General features: G+C 49.1%; 3 protein-coding genes across 5 annotated transcripts; 1 reads left to right on the top strand and 2 right to left on the bottom strand.

The window, feature by feature from the left end:
- Positions 1–127: 127 nt before the first annotated feature.
- Positions 128–11,930, bottom strand: Xab2 (XPA binding protein 2). Its single transcript, XM_031338900.1, has 19 exons — positions 11,699–11,930; positions 8,896–9,044; positions 8,514–8,637; positions 8,021–8,218; positions 6,427–6,561; positions 6,171–6,335; positions 4,370–4,514; positions 3,927–4,078; positions 3,721–3,840; positions 3,499–3,630; positions 3,286–3,417; positions 3,090–3,203; positions 1,724–1,886; positions 1,443–1,633; positions 1,173–1,295; positions 907–1,078; positions 568–697; positions 356–465; positions 128–260 (listed from the first exon to the last, which is right to left on the bottom strand). The coding sequence occupies exons 1-19, from the start codon at positions 11,747–11,749 to the stop codon at positions 199–201; spliced, it is 2,568 nt and encodes an 855-aa protein (XP_031194760.1). The 5' UTR covers positions 11,750–11,930; the 3' UTR covers positions 128–198.
- Positions 11,931–12,004: 74 nt separating this feature from the next.
- On the top strand, positions 12,005–13,822 carry LOC116068835 (protein PET100 homolog, mitochondrial). Its single transcript, XM_031338904.1, has 4 exons — positions 12,005–12,081; positions 12,787–12,873; positions 13,038–13,070; positions 13,652–13,822. The coding sequence occupies exons 1-4, from the start codon at positions 12,055–12,057 to the stop codon at positions 13,733–13,735; spliced, it is 231 nt and encodes a 76-aa protein (XP_031194764.1). The 5' UTR covers positions 12,005–12,054; the 3' UTR covers positions 13,736–13,822.
- Pcp2 (Purkinje cell protein 2) lies at positions 13,809–16,060 on the bottom strand. Of its 3 annotated transcripts, none has more exons than XM_031338901.1 (4): positions 15,983–16,060; positions 15,299–15,413; positions 15,028–15,152; positions 13,809–13,998 (listed from the first exon to the last, which is right to left on the bottom strand). In XM_031338901.1, exons 1-4 carry the CDS (start codon positions 16,031–16,033, stop codon positions 13,879–13,881), a joined length of 411 nt encoding a protein of 136 aa, XP_031194761.1. In that variant the 5' UTR covers positions 16,034–16,060; the 3' UTR covers positions 13,809–13,878. The 3 variants fall into 3 exon arrangements, with proteins under 3 accessions (XP_031194761.1, XP_031194763.1, XP_031194762.1); XM_031338903.1 differs by lacking the exon at positions 15,983–16,060 and adding an exon at positions 15,723–15,835; XM_031338902.1 differs by lacking the exon at positions 15,983–16,060 and adding an exon at positions 15,515–15,553.
- Between the last annotated feature and the right edge of the window lie 4,844 nt (positions 16,061–20,904).

Below are 20,904 nucleotides of genomic sequence, written 5' to 3' on the forward strand. Positions count from 1 at the left end.
TTGTCCACATGCCATATCCCCTGACTACTCCACCTCCTGTCTCAGCCAATCAGTGCTGAGAGCCAGGCAACTCTAAGCTAGCATGCCCTGAGGCACGTGGGTGGCAGGAAGGAGGTCGAGACAGTGATGTACAAAGAGGGGCTGTATTGGAGGGGTAGTTATGGGGGAGGGACCATAGGGGAAAAAGTGTGGAGGGGGTCAGTCTTCCTTTAGGCTCCCGAACACAGCAGCTGGCACAGTCTGCTGTTCCAGTTGGACTTCTGTGGGGGAAAATTCAGGTCAAGGTGGGGGTGGGACAGGGAGGGGAGGGATGGCCCACCTCTGCTCTTAACCCTGCCCAATTCTGGCCACTGACCGTTGGGCTCCAGGTCCATCTCCTCCTCGTCCTCCTCCTCGCCCAGCTGGATCTCCTCAGGGTTGGCCTGCTGAGCCAGCTCTGCCAATTCCTCCCTGGATGCATCACTCCTAGGGTTTCGAGAGGGAAGGTGGTGGCTGCCAGCCAGCTGCTTCCCTGGAATAGCCCTTTCTAAGAAGGACTGGACCACCCTCCCGCCCACCCGCCCTCACCTCACGAAGAAGATCTTGCTCTGGGCCCTGGGGGGCTGGTCCCGCTCTGCCTCAGCTGCTAGCTGTTCTGCTCTCTGTTCCAGCAACTTCATGTCATCCATGCCGCTCTGCCCAGGAGCCAGGTCAGACACTGGGGGTGCAGGGCAGATGAGGGAGGGAAGTCAAGGTCAAGCCCTCTCCAAGGCACATCAGACCAGTCCCAGCTGAGCTGCTCAGGACTGGTTCCAAATGCTGCCAGGCCTAGGAGGCCTAGGCTGGGCAGTGAGTGCTCTGGGATAGGGCAGACACTGCTCCATGTGGCCTAGTCATGAAAAGGGAAGGGGGGTTACAGAAGCTCACCGGTTCCTGTGGCACTGCCCGACACCTTGAGCATCTGTGAAGCCATGAAGTTGACCTGAGTATTGTATGTGGCCTGCACACTCCGCCGTATCCTCAGCATCTCCCTGATGGTATCCTCATTGCCGTGCCGGACCTCAAAGTCCTTCCATGTTTGCCAGAATGCCCCAGTTGTCTGTGGTGGGGTGCAGCCATGTGGGTGAGCCAGGTGCTTGGTACAGCATCCCCACTGCCCACCCTCACCTCTCCAACATTAGGCATAACCCTACCCGGGGATCACAGATCTGAGAGCAGAAGCTGTAGATGGCCCGGGCGCGGTCGATCTCACCAAGCTTGCACTCCATGTCTGCAAAGCGCAGGCACATCTCACGGGCATGCTCATCAGACAGCACCTGGCACCATGGGTCAGGGAGAGCAGGGGTGAGGGAAAGGCGTACCCGGCTTCAGAAAAGCCTTCTGTCATCCTTTCTGCATGGCTTTCTGGGCTCCTCCTGTCTGCATGGACCCCAACCCCATACCAGGTCACTGGTGGTAGGTACCTCAATGGCCTTCTGGTAGATGCCACGAGTGTGGGTGACGCCATAGATCTCAGCAGCCCGCTTGATGTAGATGTTAAACATATCATACTGCTGGGCTGGCTCCACTGCCCTGGTAGCACGATCATACACAGCCATGGCATGGCGGGCAAGGCCCCACTCCTCCTCTAGCTGTGCGTAAAGCAGATATAAAGCTGCACAGGATAGGAGGGCCCAGTTAGCAGTCCTCAACTCAGCCCAAGCTACTCATCCCCACGTCCCAAGATAGCCCACAGACTCCTTACTCTTGGCATATTTTGGTGGGCAGCCATCTAGTGCCTGCTCAAAGAGATCCCGTGCACGCTCCAGCTTGCGGCCCCCATAGCGCGAGATGAATTTGGTCAGGTAGGTGCTCCAGATGTCTGAAACATTGGGCCACTTGAACAGTGAGATGCCACGCTCATATGCCTGTTTCCAAGGAAGCCATGTGTTAGCACCCAGGTACCCTTGGCTCGCGTCTTCCATGAGCTTGCCCAGAGCCCCTTTCTTGTCCACCCCTCCATCAGGGCACATTTAAGTATGTCACCCTGTTTTCCCCCTACCAAGTACAAGGACCTAAGGCAGGGGTGCAACAGGGACTTTCTAAACACAGTCTGATACCTCATGGACAAGGTAGCTCCTACCCTCCACAGACACAGGCACCCAGTGTCCTGGGAAAGCACTCATATTCCTGGGCAGAAGGGTTAGGGACACAGGAATAGATGTAACCTCCTTACCTGTGTATCTGCCTATGGCCACAATGTACTGACCTATACCCTATCACTTGAACAGAAACCAAGGGGAGCTGCCCACATGGCTCCCACATTTGTTCTACTTCACCCAAGAACTTGGAGGATGCGGGAGTGGGCTATGGGAGAAGCACCCAAATTCCAGAGTGTTCACATGCTGAGGCCCCAAGGCCCCATACCTCATCATGCACGCACTTATTTTGGAAAAGGACTTAAAATGATCTCGTTAGCGTTGACCTAACCAGCCACAACTAGTGGCTTTACAAGAGATCAAAGGCCGAGATGTTGCTCAGTGCTAAGAGTCCCTGCTTTGAATGCCCAAAGTTCTGGGTTCCATATATATCACTGCCGAAAAGGAAAAGAAATTAACCCATGATAATTACTATTGTCAACCTAACAGGATGTAGAATAACCCAAGGGACAAACTTTAGCTATGTCTGTGAAGGGTTATCTTGATCGTATTAACTGAAGCAGAAAGATCCATCTTAAACAGGTGGGCACCATCTCATGGGCTGGGATCCTAGACTACATAAAAAGGAGAAAACGAGCCAGTTCCTAACATTCATCCTTCTGAGCTTCCCAACTGCAGATGCCACACAAACAGCCACAGACTGTTTCTGTTGCTGTGCCTTGCCCACCACAATGACTATATCCTCTGTGAGCCAGAATGAACTCTTCTCCCTTAACATGCTTCTGTCAAGACGTTTTGTTTCAACAACGAGAGTAACTAATATAGGCCCCTACCCTGTGGTCCCATGTTTCTAAACACACATGTATACAGGCAGCGACAGTGAGAGGACATGGAGACAAGTGGACACCTGCAGACCATGTGGAAGCGCCTTACTGTGCCTTGCCCTTGACTGGCCCTCAGGGCTTGCCTCACCTTGAAGCTCTCCTCAAAGTACTTGTGCTCCTCCAGGAACATGGCATAGTTTATGACAATCTGTGGTGTGGCTATGCGCAGGTCCAGGATTCGGTCATACACGGCCTTGGTCGACTGTGGGAACAAACAGGTTAGGGCACACTCTGTTCAGTGGCTGAGAACCAGTTCCACTTCACCCCTGCCTATGGCAGCTGACCTGGAAAGTGCCCAGGCTTTCCTCCAAGTCGGCAAGCATGGACCACACCTTCAGCGACTTGTATACACGGTTCTGCACAGGCTCTGAACCATCAAAGTACTCAGCCCGACGGGCAGGCAAAGCCGTAGCTTTCTGTAGAAAGACAGAGGCAGAGGGGCTGAGGGGCTGTCCCCAGGCTCACTACACATCCCTGGCTGGTCTTCACATCCTTACCCGAAGCAGCTTTAAGGCCTCATCATAATTCTCATGCCGGAGCTCCAGCTCCCCACACTGGCACCACACACTCGCCAGGTCATCCACCTGCTTGAAGTTCACCTTGGTGGCCTTCTCTAGGATGACACGAGCCTGTGGTAATGGGCAGAGACTAGCTGAGGTCCTGCCACTTGGCCACCCCAAGTCCCATGGTGAAATGCAATATGCACACTGCACACTCACATCATCCAGCTGTCCATTTTCTTCATAAAACTTGGCAAATGCAACCCACAATGTGTGCGGCTTGCCTGTGGCTTTGAAGGGGTCTACTGTCTGCACAGCCTCTGTGTATGTGTTGATAATCTAGAGCAGGAAGGTCACACAAGTGAGGGCAGGGTTGGGCCATGACAGCTATATGGGGCAGAGGATGGGTTGGGGCCATCACCTACCTCCCGAGGGCGGCCCTGATGCAGGGCTACACGCTTGTGCCATTCGTGGACATGGTGTGGGTTCTGGCGCAGAAGGACGCTATTGAGAAGCAGGGGCCGTCGGCTAATGAGCTGCTCGAAGCGGGCCAGGCGCAGCTCCAGGTCCACATCATCTAGGAGCCAGATATGTTCATGAAGCCAGGGAGACTGGAGGTGATGGATGGCACAGGCCCTTATCTACTCCTGTTCCTAAGCTTCCTTTCCTCCAAGCCCACTGTTTCGGACCTAAAGAGCCACGCTGACCACCATGGACCTAGCACCAGCACTCTTACTTCTATCCTCAATTGACACTACTCCAGGATATGTTGGCCCTCATGTCCACCCAGCTCTCCTTGACAGCCTGTTCCACACCAGTGGCTAGGAATTCAACCCTCTCCTCCCAAGCCCACAGTCCCACATCGCACCTTCCTCCTCACGCCCCAGTTCAGAGGCAGTCTCCATCTTCGCTGCAATCATGCTCTCCTCAAACTGGGCATAGCTGTCGAACACCTGGGTGAAGTCCCGCACAGTCATCACAGTGCGGATGGCCTCCTCATATACATCCCGGGCCTGTGGGGTTCAGGTACAGTGTAAGGAAAAGTCCAGAGGAGAGTCATGGGAGCCCACCCACAAGGACCCACTGGCAGCATCCATGGTGACCAATGCTGAGCATAGGACAGAGCCCAGCTGGCCTGTTCCTGCCCTGCATTGCCTGTCAGTCTGAAGCTGCAGGGCCTCCCTGCTGAGGAGTCCCTTGTGCAGGACCGAATCAAGATTCAAGTGAGAACAGGCGAGCAGCAAGATGTCAGCTCCCACAGAACCCTGAGCTCAGCCTGCTGTGAAGCTATTCCTTCCTAATTCCAACATTCCATTCTGGAGGGAGAGAGGGGCTCCTAAGGCTCAGTAAATAAATGAAACTTGCAAGAGTCCCAAGACCCCCGCCCCAAGTTATGTAAACAGTAATAACTGCTAGATGGGAGACTCTCCAACTAGACCCCAAGGCCCAGCCTGTCTCCCAGTCATGAAGGAAGGTACAAGGATGCAGCTTTTGTGAATTGTCTCCCAACTGTAGTGGGTTTTCAGTGATGCAGCTATTTTTGAGTCATCCATATTCCTGTAAGTAACCCTCACCCATGTTCATGTAAGGAAGCCCAATAAGTTCACTGGTTTGCAATGTGCACACATTTGGAAAATGAAATAAATCACCTATCTGTGGTGAAGAGACATTTGTTCATGTCTTGCCAGGAAAAGTCAAATAACACTGCCTGTCTCTGGAGGCGCCCACTCTCCTCCAATGGCTGCCTGACCCCTTCACAAGCTTGTGTTCTCTAGACTCTGCATCCTCTGCATCCCTTGAAGTATCCTATCTCTCTATCCCATGTCTTCACATAGGCTCTAGGGAAAGGGCTTTGTGAGCTTTGCAGTTCTCTTGCTGGAGCCTCCTACCTCGCCTAGCCCAACCAGTGCAAATCTCAAGTCCCTAAGTCACTTACTCTGGCCTCCTCCCCAGTTCCTTAGACCACAGTAGCCCCAGTTTAGTCCTATGGAGATTCTCAGAGTCCCATCCAACCCCTGTTCCCAGCATGTTTCTAGAAAGCAAGATGGAAGGACAGATAGTCAAAACAACCTAGGGGGGGCTTTTTCCCATCGGGCACTTGGTGAGTGCTCCGCCTATTGCTGCACCAGTCCCTTACAGGTAAAGAGTGGCCACATCCCCATTTTGCAAACAGGGATATTCGGGACATCTGTGAGGGCAGTCTGGTTGAGACACGTGTCACTCCACAAGTGCTAGAGCTGATTCAGCTGCTCAGACTAGAGAGGCAGGGGTCCCCTTCCTTTCCTCACTGCCCCATGTACATCTCTCCCAAAGCTGCACGCTACGCCAGTTGAAAAGGACAATCTTTCCTGAGTAGAGAAGCTTGATTTTTGGCTAAGGGTATATAAGTGGCTGACTCCTCCAAACAAGCTCTCAAACAGGCCACTCAAGCTTACAAGGTCCCAGGCTACACAGCTGGGATGTGAGAGACCCAGACACTGAGTCAGCCTGCCCCAAAGGGTCACCTGTCTGCAGGACTACTGTACCCATTATAGCTACTAGGATGGCAAATGTGTGTGTGTGTGTATGTGATATGTCACACACAGTGTATCTGTGGTTGTGTCCTGCCCATGCACTCTGTGTGTCCTCCTGAGACCCGCCTTACAGCGGAGGTCCAGATACCCACATACCTTTTCGAAGTGGCCACTGCGGATATAGTAGTCTGCCAGGGAGCACCACAGCTTGCCCAGCTGGTCAGTGAAGCGGGTGAGCCCACCACGGATTATGGCATCCACATTGAGAGACTGTACCTTGTCTGGATTCTGGGAGATAAGGTCACACAGCTCGTGCCACAGCTGCAAGACACAGGGTGTTGGGTGAACATCTCAGTCTTGGTCCACGAGGGAAGACACCTCTCACCCAGTCTCCACATTCCAGGGAACCCACCTGGTAGTTGGATTTACCAGCCTTGGATACAAAGCGCTCATCATTCACCACAGTGGCCAGGCGTTGTGCAGCCTCGTCTAGCCGGTCACTGGATTTGAGATACTCGATGTATTCCTCAGCACTCTCAGGGCTTAGCTGGAGAATACCCACCCCACCGAAGATGATTAGGGATGCAGGAGATGATGTATCTCTTTTGACTAAGTGGCTATAATTACTCCACCAGCCCCAATTTTAGCAAACAGCCAGCCCCATTAACCCAGCCTCAGTGCTATGGAGATCCAGCCTGAAGTCAATACTCCAGCCTTGGGCCTTATTGATCTGGTCTTGGCTCCTTTGGGCCGGTCTTGATAACCATGGACCTAACATGGCTACAGTACTTAACGAGGGTTACTGTAAACTGTCAACTTGACAGACTCTAGAATAACTTCTGAGATGACCCTTTGAGTATATGTGTGAGAGATTATCTGGATTATGTAAATTTATGTGAAGAAATTTATGTTAATTATGAATCCTAGGCAGGGATCCTGTATAATGCTATATAAAGAAGCATGCGTGCATAGCTGTTTTTTGAGCATGGATTCAAAGCTGTTTCAAACTCCTATTGCCTTCTCTTCTATGATGGACTGTACCCCTAAACTGTGAGCCAAAATAAGCCCTCTCCCTTAGGTTGTTTCAAGGTGTGTGTTTTTTTTTTCCCCAGCAAAAAGAGAAACTAAGACAGTAATCTAGTCTGGACCTTAGTCTCGGTCCTAAGTGGTCTACCCTTGGCCCTTCCTTTAGCTTTGACGCCTCCCCAACCCCAACAATGTCTAATGCTAGCTAGTTCTAGGCAGTCCAACTTAGACATGGTGGTCAGGGAAGGACCTGCTTCTGTCACAAACTGCCACCTGAGCAGTACCGTGCTAAGAAATTTACCATAACTGATATCATAAGCATGAGCACACAATGCTCTGCTTGCAATGCAGCCTACTATACACATATCTTATTCCTGCCTCTTACTATGGCTTTGCTTTTATTCTATTTCACATAGCTGGGTCATGCATGTGTTTACCCTGTTAGACTGAAAGTCCTGGGCAGGTGGTGGTGAGTACCTTATGTGTGGTGTCCCTAGCTCTCGTCTCTATGCCCACTGTGAAGTGGGTATAAGCTAAAAGCTACTTGAAAACTAAAGACAATAAATTATAGAGCTTGGAGAGTTAGCTCAAGGTATAAAGCATTCGCCTTGCAAGTGTGGGGACTGGAGTGTGGATCTGTAGAACCTACATAAACACTAGGTAACTATGACAGCACTGGAAAGGGGATCTGTGGGGCTAGGTGGAACTGGCTAAATCTAGTCTGGGTTCACTAAGAGATGTTGCCTCAAGAAAGGAGAGAGTAATCGAGGAAGACATCCAGTGTCAATGTTGGGCCTCCATATATACAGGTGTACACACACACACACACACACACACACTCACAAAGAAAGAAATCATGAATAAACTGTACCTATTCATCAGAGCCTCTTCCTGCAGCCTATTTATTGCATGAAGGTGCTTATCCCAATGAGCCAGGTTTGGAAGCCAACCTGGGAACTGGTCTATTCAGTGGTGCTCACCTTGAGGAAGCGACGGTAGCCTCGCACAGCAGTCTCAGGCAGTGGGTGGGAGCGCAGGAAACGCAGATACAGGGGCCAGATGCGGGAGTGCTGTGTGATGGGCAGTGCCCTGAGGGCACGGTCAAAGGTGCGGCGGGTATGTGTTACTCTTCCCTGATCCATGAGAAACTGGCAGTAGTCTAACCACAGGCGTGGCATCTGAAAATAATGGAGAGTATGGGTTCTGAGCCACAGGCCCCATGGCTTCCTTACACTTCATATCTAGGGCACAGGGGCCGTAGGGAGGCAACAGGTGTCATTACATGCCACCCAGGCTCGGTACATAAGCCCAGGAAAGTCATTAGTTCCTGAAGCTGATGGAACAGTTTGGTGGACCTGTACCTTGTTTTGTTGGAGCACTGTGAGGAAGAAGGGGTAGATACCCCTTTACATCTCACTGGGGAAATAGTTCCCAGGAGTGCGCCTGCCCGCACACCCATCTCCAGATCCTCACCTTGTGCATGAACACAAAGGCCCTCTCATGGCAGTTGTTGACATCTTCATAGGCAGGGTCAGTCACACACCGATGTTTCACCTGCGCCCGGCGTGCCTTCAGATAGCGGTACCAGAGTTTGTAGCTAAAGAGCAGGAAAGGCAGATAAGATGGGTTTATGGAACCCCAGAACTTTGTTCTAGAGGTAACAGTGGTTAAAAAAAAGGGATTGAAGAGGGGCAAGAGATCTCACAGGGAAGGAAATGGCTCGGAAATGAAGGAAGGTGTGACCTATCAGGGGCTGTATAAAGGAATACACAGCATTTGCCTGGGACACACTGTCACTTGGGTGTAGAGGGGTGGGAGTTGGTGAGCAGGGTAGCACAGGGAGGGTCATTTGTACCTGCAGGGAAGCAGTTTGAGCGCCCGCTCGTACAGCTGGTTGAGTCGGGGTTTGGGAGCCCCCTGTTTGAACTCGATGTAGCGGAGCCAGCATTTGACAGAGAACTGGTTCCTCATGATTTCTTCCTCATAGGGAAGGTCCTCTTCCTCCTGCCAGGGCCAGGGAAGGGGAGAAGAGAAGCCTGTCCTTAGTCTCAGTGGAGACACACCATATCCTGGGGCTTAGCCCCAAACGCTAGGCTCCTACAAAAATTCCATGCCCTTTCAAAGGGCAGTGATGCAAGCCTACACTCCCATCACTTCACAGGCAAAGAATAAAACAAATGGGAGGTTGATGAGATGCTTAGTGGGTAGAGGCACCTGCCACTGAGACTGAGGACCTGAGTTTGAGCCCCATGGTAGGAGAGAACCAACTCCTTAAGTTGTCCTCTACCTTCCACACGCACATAGTGGCAGGCACACAACTTGCCTTTTATCATATTAAAATTAAAAACAGACAAACAAAAAAACAAAAGTAGAAAGATGGCTCAGTTGGTATGCACAAGCATGATTACCTGAGTTCAGATCTCCAACACTCATGTAAATGCCAGGCATAGCAGTATGTATCTATAAATCCCAATGCTGGGCAAACAGAAACAGGTGGATCCCTAGAGCTCACTGGCCAACCATTTAGCCAGCCAGTGAGCTTCAACTTCAATGAGAAGACTTTGTCTCAAAAGTCAGATGGAGAGCAAATGAAAATCAGCTAATGTCTATTTCTGGTCAATACACATTCATACATACACAACCCATGTACTTACATACACACTATACTTAAAAACAAACAGGGCTGGACACAAGGCTCAGCAGTTAAGAGTATGTACTGCTCTTGCAGAGGACTTGAACTCAGTTTCCTGCACTCATGCAAGGCAGCTCATAACTACCTATAACTCTAGACTCAGGCCTGTATGGACACATAGCCATACAAAGACACCCACATAAACATAATTTTAAAAATGCATCTTTAACCAGCAAACAGACACAACATGACAAGGTCCTGGGCAAAGCTGGATCACCAGATACTGGCTAAGGCAGTGGTTCTCAAAGGTTATGGTTGATGTGCCTTGGAGGACAAAAGAATACCTCTCACATGGGCTGCCTAAGAACACCAGAAAACACAGATATTTACATTATGATTCATAACAGTAGCAAAATTACAACTATGAAGTAGCAATGGAACAATTTTATGGTTGGGGGTCACATGACAGGAGGAACTCTATTGAAGGGTAGCACATCAGGAAGGTTACAAACTACTGTGCGAGAGTGTTGGTTCAGATCTCTGGCCCTCAGCACTCAACTGCCCACACAGACCTCTTTGTTGTTAATGAGACACCTGCCCAGATATCAGCTTTGGCCAGTAAATCCCACTCCCTGGCCCCAATCCTCACTCTAAGAAGTCTTTGACAATTTCATATGTATATACAGGAAGTTTGGGATATCTTCATCATCCATTATTCTCTCCCATGCCCTTCCCATAATTCCTAGACTCTCACAACACTAGGGCACAGGTCCAGCTGTCAGGCCTCTGCCACGGACAGCTGGTTGTATCCAGGCACAACACGCTTCCTCCCAGACATCAAGCTTGTGATTCTCTCACACTTACACCTTCACCACCAGGCCTATCCTCATACCAGGCCCATATAATAACATGTTAAAGTTTTATTTTGTTGTTCTTGAGACAGGGTCTCACTATTTGCTCTAGCTGTCCTGGAATACACTATATAGACCACAATGGCTGCAAACTCAGAGCTCCACTTGCCTCTGTCTCCCAAGTTCTGGGATTAAAGGCATTCACCACCACCACACCCAACCCAAAGTTTTAAAGTTTTTAATTTAAAGGACAGCCAGGGCTACACAGAGAAACCCTGTCTCAAAAACAAAGCATTCATGCAGGCACACGTGGGAGAAGACTCAGTTAGAGGCCAGAAGCCTCCTTATTTGCTCTGTGCTTTATTTTTGAGACAGGGTCTCTCGCTGGCATTGCACGTAGGTACTAGGGTTCTGAACTGAGGTCCTATGCTTGTAAAGCAAGCACTTTATCAAATGAGCCACTTCCTCCGAACAAGGTGACTAGATAACTAAGTCTTTACTTAAGCCACCTACTTCATCAAACTTCTGGACCCTTAGGATTGCACTAGTCTGTACTCTGCCCCAGAACTTTCAAGCTAAAGGGTTTATATCAGGAGGTGGGATGTGCCTGTGTGTGTGTGTGTGTGGGGGTACTGATCAATGGTAAAGTGCTTGCTTAGCACACACAAGACCTTTGGTTAAACCCTGGTAATTCAAAAACACACAGGAGGGTTATGGCCCTGACTCTTTTAATTCTACGAACGTGTATTAAACATGAGAAATCTATTTACGCCACCCTATTTTCACGTGTTTAGGCGAAATCCCACACCACTAGTCTTTTCTTCATACTTCATGGCTCTTGTAGCCCCAAACATCAAGCTATTATCCAGAATCCAGAACTGGTCACTATGCCTATCAAAATCCATGTCGTTTCACAATCCCATTCCCCTCCTGGCCTCACTTCTCTCGGCCCGAGATGTCAAGGTCTTAAGCTCAATAGCAGCTCCTCACTCAAGCCATGAAGGATACGGTTCTTTATTTCCGGCTTGATCAGTGTTTTGACATATCGTCCCATGGACTGGGCATACATGGTCTATGGCCTAGTCCCCTCCCCCGAAAGCCAGACTCCGATCCTATAAGGTATCCAGCTTTGGATCTTCCTTCGCAAATCACCCTCCACCTCGCTGCAGACTTACAAAAACAAGATCCGGCCGCTCGGGACGGGGAACTCGCGCCATCACCACCATCTTCCTGGCTCTCCAGGTACGATCAAGAGTCGTGCTCTAGTGACGTCACTCACAGAATGACCGCCTTCTCCGAGACAGACCCGTTTTCTATTTTTGGCACCGCACTATGACCACACGGCCTGCTCAGTTAAATTTTGTATAGTTAAGGCTGTGACCGGAAGCAAAGGGGCGCCGGAAGATGACGTCACCACCCGGGTTATTGACCACTCAGCTTCAGTATCGACCCTTGAGAAACACCAATGAGGGTTTGTATTACTGGAGAGTCGGCTTTGGGCGGAAGTGGCTTCATAAAACCAAAGAGCGAGATGGGGGTGAAGCTGGAGGTGTTTCGGGTCAGTGAGCTTTGGGGTTTGAACGTCTGGACCTGGTATCTTTCAGAAACTGAAAATAGATCTTGGAAGTGAGAAAAGCGCAGAAGGGGGCGGGGCGTTCCACAGAGAAAGTGTCTGAGACTTGTATTGGAACCCCAGCACTAGATGTGGGGGCTTAGAATGGAGAATCTGGGTTTGGTCTGAGGAAGCGTCCTAGAGATGGGTGAGCTGAGGAGGTGGCTCAAGGAGGGGAGGCTTCAGATCCAGAGTGGGATTTCCAGAAGGAGAGCCTAGGGCTCATAATGGGTCTCAAATAGGCAGATTTCTAGATGGAGAATATATTTGAAAAATGAGGCCCCTCTATATGAAATGCTACGGGTGGGCATCAGATTGGGAGGTAATAAGGTCTTCTATCCCCTTCGTGCACGTGTGACTGTGCCTGTGTGTGTGTGTGTGTGTGTGTGTGTGTGTGTGTGTGTGTTGGTGGTGGTGGAGGGGAGTCGTGGACAGAACTACTATGAATAAAACCTGCTTGATCGTGAAGACTAGACTTTACGGCGCCAGGTTTCTGTTCCCCTGGTAGGATTTCTGGGGTTCTCGTGGAGCCCCTGAGACTGAGCTCCTGACCTGTGAAGGAGACTAGATCTGTCCTTTGGGCTTCCCTGCAATCTCCCTGTGCTCAGGTGGTGACTTTTGGGCTCTGCCCATCCACCTCTGCTTTTACAGATGTCACTCTATCTCACTTTCCCTGTGGTTATGTTCTGGATCTCCAATCAGGCTGAGTGGTTCGAGGACTATGTTGTCCAGCGCAAGGTGGGTATCAAAGTGTTTGCTGGGTAATTCCTGGGAAAGGAAAGGTATGAAGCACTAACTTGCTATTGGGATCCATTGTTTACCTCCCATGAGTCAACCCTGTTCTGGATGTGGGGCTCTGGATTCTCCTTCCTTGTTTTCTCAGTTGTGACTTTGTTCCACAGAGGGAGCTGTGGCCACGAGAGAAGGAGGGTCAGGTCAGTAACTTGTTTTCCCAAAGGGGCTGCGTCATTTCACCCTGGTTGGGCTTGGAATGAAAATTTCACCCTCAGCCATAGATAGGAAAGTAGAACCAGCAGAATGAGCAGGAGTTCCAGACTAGCTTAGGCTAGAGACCTTGTCTCCATAAACGTTTCTTTTGGTTTGTGGTGGTATATACCTTGCATGGAGGAATAGGAGCATTATCAGACTGAAGCTAGCCTGGGCTGCATGGGGATAGAGAGAGGGAGACTGGAGAGGGAGCTGTAATTCCAGCACTTAGGAGATGGATGCAAGAGGATTGAGAATTTTGGCAATTCTCTGCTGCCTAGTGAGCTCAAGGCTAGCCTGTAGTATATGAGACCCCATCTTAAAAAGAGGGGAGGGCACAAATGGTTTCATGTATTACCTTTTCCCGAGAGGGATGAAGCTGAACTTACTTGTACTATGGTTGTGATTGGCATGGAGCTCCCATTGGGGATATTGAACACTGAAGCCAAAGGGAGGGTAATGTGAGTAACTCCAGGCCTGAGGCATGTGCGCTTCCTTCCCTCCCATCATACCCCTTTCCCCATTCCAGCGCCAGGAGCTAGAAGAATTTAAACAGAAGATCCGGAAGCAGAGAGAAGAAAGACTTCTTCAAGCTGCCCAGCAGAGCTCCTGAGACCTTCAGTTCCTTAAGTTCCAGTGCCATCCTGCCTCCTCCCACACCCCTCCAAGAATAATACACACTCAACTCTTTGTTGCTAGCGCCAAGTGTTTTATTGTTTTCAGGGGCCGGTAGGGGGCCCAGGGTTGCTAGAACTCTCAAGGAGCTTGTGTCTGGGGCTGGGGGCTGCTGTTCCTGCGGAAGCTGAGTGCAGCAGGATCCTGAGGGGTGAGCAGGGGTTGAGGGCTGAGGGTCCCAGGTCGTTTTTGCATTCCATCCTGTGGGTGAAGAAGGGTCAGACAGAGGGAGGGGACCAAGGAAAGTGCAAGTCAGAGGTGCCTCCAAACAACATTTCTTTTTGTCTGCCAATCGGAGTGGTGGTGTTTGGTCAGAAACTGGCCTGTTAGTGTACACCTGTAATCCCAGTACTCAAGTACAGAGGCAGGAGGATTATCTTGAGTTCAAAGCTACCCTGGTCTACATACTTAAACAAACAAACAAAGAGTTGGGTTGAGAAGATAGCTCAGTCATTGAAATCCTTGCTTTGCTCACTTGAAGACCTGAGTTTAATCCCGAAAAGCCAGGTGTGGTTTTATGCACTTCTAATCTCAGTGCTTAAGAGGTAGAGTCAGGAGAATCCCTAGGGCTTTGTAGCTAGGGAGCCTGATCTACCCAGAGTTCCAGGGCAGTGAAAGATCCCGTCTCAAATAACAAGGTAATGACTCCTGAGGAACAGGAGGTTAACTTCTGGCCTCCACTTGCACGTGCACACATGTGTACATGGACCTCTAAACATGTATGCTAGTGTACACAGACATAGGACTGAGGCTGTAGCTCAGTTGGTAGAGACTGCATCAAAGTCCTGGATTCCATCCATAACCACATAAATCACTCATGGTGTCTCACACCTATAATCCCAGAACCCAGGATGCACGTCTAGAAGTTTAAGGTCATCGTTGGCCAGCCAGAGCTACATGAAACTCTGTCTCAAAAAATGATAAAGCAAAACACCCCAAACAGAACCCATGCTCTTTGTTGATATATAGGAGTGTGCATTCATATGCCTTCCTCCCAGGAAAGCTGCCTGTTTTCTCCCTGTGGCCTCTCACAAATATACAGATTTTTGGAGCAGGAACTATAATTTCTAGCCATAGTTCTGCGCTAGCATGAGTCCTGTGGCACTTTCCTTTTCCTAAGCTCACGACAGGTATAGAGATAGGGTCCTATCCTATCTTGGCTAGAGATGGGGCATAGATTTAGAGAGCATACTGGGATGTGTCTTCACAGGTTATCTGGATATCACCTACCTTGGGACCGATAGGTTGGAAGCCAGGCAGGGAATTAACGGTTACACGCTGGTCATCCATGCGGCGGCCCTGGGTGTTGGCCAGCATATCCATGAGATTGTCCATCTCTGGAGCAGGGCCACCCTCTGCTTAGAGCAGAGACAGGTGGGCATGAATATAGACCCCAAATGAGCTCCCCGCCCTGAATCACAAGATCCCAGAACCCCTACACTCCTGCCACATTTGCTTCAGCAACACACATCCACACACAGCCCAATCATGCCCTGCTCACGGCTTTCTGGGGTCTGGCCTGGCCCAGCCTGCAAGGAACAGCGCTGCTCCTCCATCCGATCGCCCTGCACGTGGCTCAGCAGGTTGAAGAAGCCTTCTTGGTCCGGTGAACCTGCCTTGGGGACAGACGTGATTGGTTTAGTTGGGTCTGTGCCTTCTCTGTCTTCCAGCCAGCTTCCACCTAAACCAGTGCCTGCTTTCCTATCTCTGCTCTCACCATAGTCCTCACAGGTCTGCAGGATTTCTCTAAATGAAACCTGAGTCTCCTTCCCTGACCTGCCCCTGACTCCCCCAACTCCCCACCTCCCAGCCTGGGGCCCCTGCCTGCAGCACAATTTCACATGGTACTGTCTCTAGGGACAATATTCCACCACTGTCCTAGATTGAGACCAGACTTGGGTTGTTTTGGGGGTTGGGACACTTACCAGGGAAATGGGGCTCAGAAGTGCCCCTAAATCCTAGCACCTACTATCTCTTGGGGGACAGTACTAAGAATCCATTCATTAGCCCTGAGGAGGGGCTCTTATACCCTCCTACCTATACCCCCTATGTGTTACAGTATTTGGGTCAGAGGACCCCAGAGACTTGCTTGCTAATTAGATGCCCTATAAATGAATTAATCTTGTCAATTACAGGTGCTGAGACCTCAAGAAGCTGCTGGTGGAGTCAGCCAGAGCCCTCTTACCTTGTCTAAAAGGTCTGAGCCTCCCTCTCCCTTTTCTTCTTCCTGATCCATTGTGTGTCTCTCCTATACTTTTCTCCTGGTCTCTGACAGGGCCCCCACACCTGAGAGGGCCTTTTAAAAGGCTAGGATGTGGGGGAAGGGGGAGCTGATATCTTCTCCCATCCCCAAATCCCCAGCTCATATCCCATCTGCTCCCACCAATGCTTAAGCCCCAGAAAGATGATCTCTAGGTAATTGTTGATCCAGACTGATGCTGAGTTGGGTGTGTGGGTGTAGGGGGGCAGGGCAGTCCAGGTTTGGACCTCACTAGGCCCAGCCATGACCATAGGACCTTGAGGATTCCCAAGTGGGAAGAAGCCAGTGCAGTGTTGAAGATGAACCAACATGAGAGTGGAACCTGCAGGATGTCCCCACCCAAGCCAGCCCATTCCTGTCTGTGAGTTCATCCACTGCAGGACAGGTGACATTTGCAGAGGGATAGCCAAGGAAGAAGTTGGGATCCAGGCCTCTTCCCCTAATTCCTACACTCTCCTACAGACATACCAGCCAACCTGGTTCCTGCTACTGGCCACCTATGAGATCTTGCAGTGCTCCTAGGGCCATCCAGAAGGAAACTCCTGTTTACCTGCCCCTCAAATGCCAACTTGAGTTGTCTTTAGTCTCTCATTTCTACATGGAGCAGGAGAGGAAGTCCCTGACCACTTCATTGAATAGCTGTGGCTTTCTGACCATGCTCTGAGAGCCTGTTCCTATCTCCAAGAAGCCTTTCAGGAAACTAGTTAAACTTCTTTTCCTGGAATAGAGAGATGGACTAAGAGCACTAGCTGCTTTTCCAGAGTACTAGGTTTGATTCCCAGCACCCACGTAACAGCTCACAACCATCTGTAACTTCAGTTCTAAGGATCTATTGCTCTTTTCTGGCTTCTCTGGTCACCAGGAACACTCATGGTACACAGACATACATACAGGTAAAACAGCTGTACACATAATACAAATCTTTAAAAATGTTTAAATAAAGTTAAAAAGTTACTTGTCTTTCACTTGGGACAAGTGAAGTAGGGTTTGCATAGTAGTGCATGTGTGCACATGTGGTATGTGCATACTCATATGAAGACCAGAGGTCAATATCAGGCATCTTTCGAACATCCTGGCTTTGGAATTATTTTTATATTTATTTCGTGAATATGGGTATTTTGCTTGTAAGTATGTGATGTGCTCATGAGGTCAGAAGAGAACATTTGGATCCCTTGAAATTGGAGTTATGGATAGTTGTGAGCCACTATGTAGGAGCTGGCAATTGAACTTGGATTTTGTGGAAGAGAAGCCAATCAGTACTCTTAACCACTGAACCCCACCCCCACTTCTACCAACTCCCTCCCTCCTTCCCTGCCTGCCTCCCTTCCTTCCTTCCTTGAAATGTAGCGCTGGCTGTCCTAGAACTCTTGGTGTCATTCTCAGGAACACTGTCCACTTCTTTGAGACACACATTTGTAATCCCAGCACTCAGGAAGCCGAGTCAGGAAGATCTCAAGTCCAAGGCCAACTTGAACTACATAGGAAGCTCCAGGTCAATCAGAGTTACATAAAAATACCTGGTCTCAAACAATCATGAGACCAAAACAGGAAATATACACCTTACAGGTTAAGGGTTCTGTTTGTAGTTAAGACAGTTAGGAATAAGTTCCTGTTTCTTAGATCTGATGGAAACTTTAAGTTTTTAAGACATACACTAAACCTGTGACCCCATTCACACGACGTTCATCCTTATTCTTATTCCTTTCCTTGGGCTGGAGAGATGGCTCAGTGGTTAAGAGCACTGACTGCTCTTCCAGAGGTCCCAAGTTCAATTCCCAGCAACCACATAGTGGCTCACAACCATCTGTAATAGGATTCGATGCCCTCTTCTGGTGTGTCTGAGGACAGCTACAGTGTACTTATATAAATAAGTAAACGTTATTCCTTTCCTTTCATTGTTTTTTCTTTGTTTTATTTTGTTTTGGTTTTTGCTTTTTCAAGACAGGGTTTTTCTGTGTAGCCCTGGCTGTTCTGGAACTCATTCTGTAGACCAGGCTGGCCTCAAACTCAGAAATCTGCCTGTCTCTGCCTCCCAAATGCTGGGATTAAAGGCATGCTGGCCTCATTGTTTTTTCTAACAATGTATCATTTACAGGGGCAACTCCCTTGCACCTGTAAACATATTATCTCTCCTATAAAAGGGACAAGAAGCCAGCAGGGCTGCTTTCTAAAACCCCGACTTGTGGAGAGGCAGCTGGTTGACCCATCCTGGCTGGTTGCACCCCAAAATACAGCTTGTTTTCGTCAGACAATTGTGAGCTTGGCTTTTCTTACAATTCTCAGGCTTAACATAACAGCCAGATGGATTATGGCAGTAGATGTATAACACATAAGTATGCCAAAAGTCGTGACTCTGTGTACGTTGGTGAGGGTTATGACACATATGTGGAGGTCAGCTTTCAGGAAGTCAGTTCTCTTTTCCAGCATGTAGTTTCATGGATTGAAGTGAGGTTATCAGCCTTGGCAGAAAGTGCCTTTTCTGAACTAGCTGTCTCATCAGTCCTGTGAATGACTTTTCAACGAAGCTGTTAAAGGAGAAAGAAAGGAAGGTCCCTGTCTTAGTTAGGGTTTTATGGTAGTGAAGGTCCCTGTCTTAGTTAGGGTTTATGGTAGTGAAGAGATACCATGACCATGGCAATTCTCTCTCTTTTTTAAAAAAGATTCATTTATTATACATGTAAGAATGTGTAAGTAGCTGTCTTCAGACACACCAGAAGAGGGTATCAGATCTCTTTACAGATGGCTGTGAGCAGTGTGGGATTTGAATTCAGGACCTCTGGAAGAGCAGTCAGTGCTCTTAACTACTGAGCCATCTCTCTAGCCCACAATTCTTTTTTTTTTTCTTTAAACATCTATTTATTTACATTTGTGCATTGATGTTTTGCCTATATGTGTATTTTTCTGAAGGTGAGTTACAGACAATGGTGAGCTGACATGTAGGTGCTGGGAATTGAACCCAGGTCCTCTGGAAGAGCATCCAGTGCTCTTAATCACTGAGCCATCTCTCCAGCCCCTAACCATGGCAACTCTTTTTTTTTTTTTTCCATGGCAACTCTTATAACGGAAAATACTTAATTGGGTCTGACTTACAGTTTCAGAGGTTCAGTCCGTTATCATCATGGTGGGAAGCATGGCAACAAGTTGCTGAGACTTCTACATCTTGATCCACAGCCAGCAGCAAACTGCGTGCCACACTGGGCATAGCTTGAGCATCATATATGACCTCAAAGCCCACCCCCACAGTGACACTTCCTCCAACAAGCCCACACCTCCTAATAGTGCCACTTTGTGGACCAAGCATTCCAACATGAGTCTATGGGGCCATACCTATTCATACCACTAGAGGGCGCAAGTCCTACTTAGGGTGGTTGGCTGTTCTTGTTCACCTGTAACTGTTAGATCTTACAGGTTGGTCCTGAGGGTGCAGGTTTGTATTTCCAGTTACTCAGAAGGCTATATAGCAGGAGCCCACCTGGGTGATTCAGCGAGACCTCAATTCAAATTAAAAGAGAACTGGAGTGATACCTCATTAGAGAGACAAAAAGTCTTTTCTCAACATAACTATTGTCTTAATCTGAGAAACTCATCAAAGAGGGTGTCTGTCAGCATGCCCAAGCACATTATAGCCTCCATGCTTACTGAGAACCTGTGGCTTCTCTCTGCTTGTCTCACTCCTGCCCCCTACCCTAGCCCTTTCCAGCTTAGGGGCTTCCCTTCCCTCCCTCCAGCTGTTGATTCCTATATAACCCAGCCATTTTAACCACACACTCTCTGGGTTCTTCTCTCCGTCTCATAGATCAGTCTTGGCTCTCTTGGTCAGCTTGCTTCCCTCTCTTCTCTTCATCTTGCTCTTCGTGCCTCTCTCCTCTCATGGCCCAGTCCAGGAATACTGGTCATGTCTAGTCTACTACTTTCTTTCCCTGTACTGGACTCCTCTAGATGCCTCTGAATATACTCTCCCTTGTATATACAATTTCTCCCCAACCATACCTCGGAGAGGGCATGTTCTCATTGTCACTCTAGTTTGACTTACCTAAGAAGTTTGGCCACTGCCACTTTTGCTCCTGTCAGCCACTCCCCACTCCTGCTACCTACCTACTTCCAGCTCCTGCCACACACTTCCCACTCATGTTAGGCACTTCCCACTCCTGCTCCTGTCAGCCACCCTCACATTTACCTGTAGCTCGTCCCTTGCCCTTCTTTATTTCATTTAGGATTTTTTTAGAGACACGGTATGGTATCATGTAGCCTAACCTGGCTACTAAGAAACTATGTAGTCAAGGCTGAACTTGAATTCCTGATCCCCCTTGCCTCTAGAAGTTACATGTGTAGGGCGCTATGATTGGTTTATGTGGTGCTGGGTTGGAACCCAGAGCTCTGTGCATAGTAGGCAAAGCAACTCTGCCAACTGAGCTCCATCCCTAGCCCCAACCTGGAAGACTTAAGCATCATCAAGAAACTAGTTCAGATGAGCAAACCCACATCCATAACTATCACCGACTACTTCTGAAACCTTATGTCTATGATTGATGCAGAGACTGTGCCCTCTATGTCACAGGGTATCTGCTCCTCTCTAGAGAAACAGTGGAAGCAGGCCTCAAAATTCTGAGTTTAATTTGAATCACTTACCATATGTGTGTGTGTAAGTGTGTTTGATCTGTTTGTGTGTCAGCACATGGATGCAGTTGTCACCCTGTGTGTATGGCTCCTAAGGTCATAAAATTGTAACAAATAGCTGGAATTGTATAGCTCAGTGGTAAAGTACTTACCAAATACATGTGTGATCCTGATCCTGGGTTTGATCCTCTCTCTCTCTCTCTCTCTCTCTCTCTCTCTCTCTCTCTCTC

Source organism: Mastomys coucha, unplaced genomic scaffold, assembly GCF_008632895.1.
Source record: "Mastomys coucha isolate ucsf_1 unplaced genomic scaffold, UCSF_Mcou_1 pScaffold22, whole genome shotgun sequence".
NCBI classification, from domain to species: domain Eukaryota; kingdom Metazoa; phylum Chordata; class Mammalia; order Rodentia; family Muridae; genus Mastomys; species Mastomys coucha.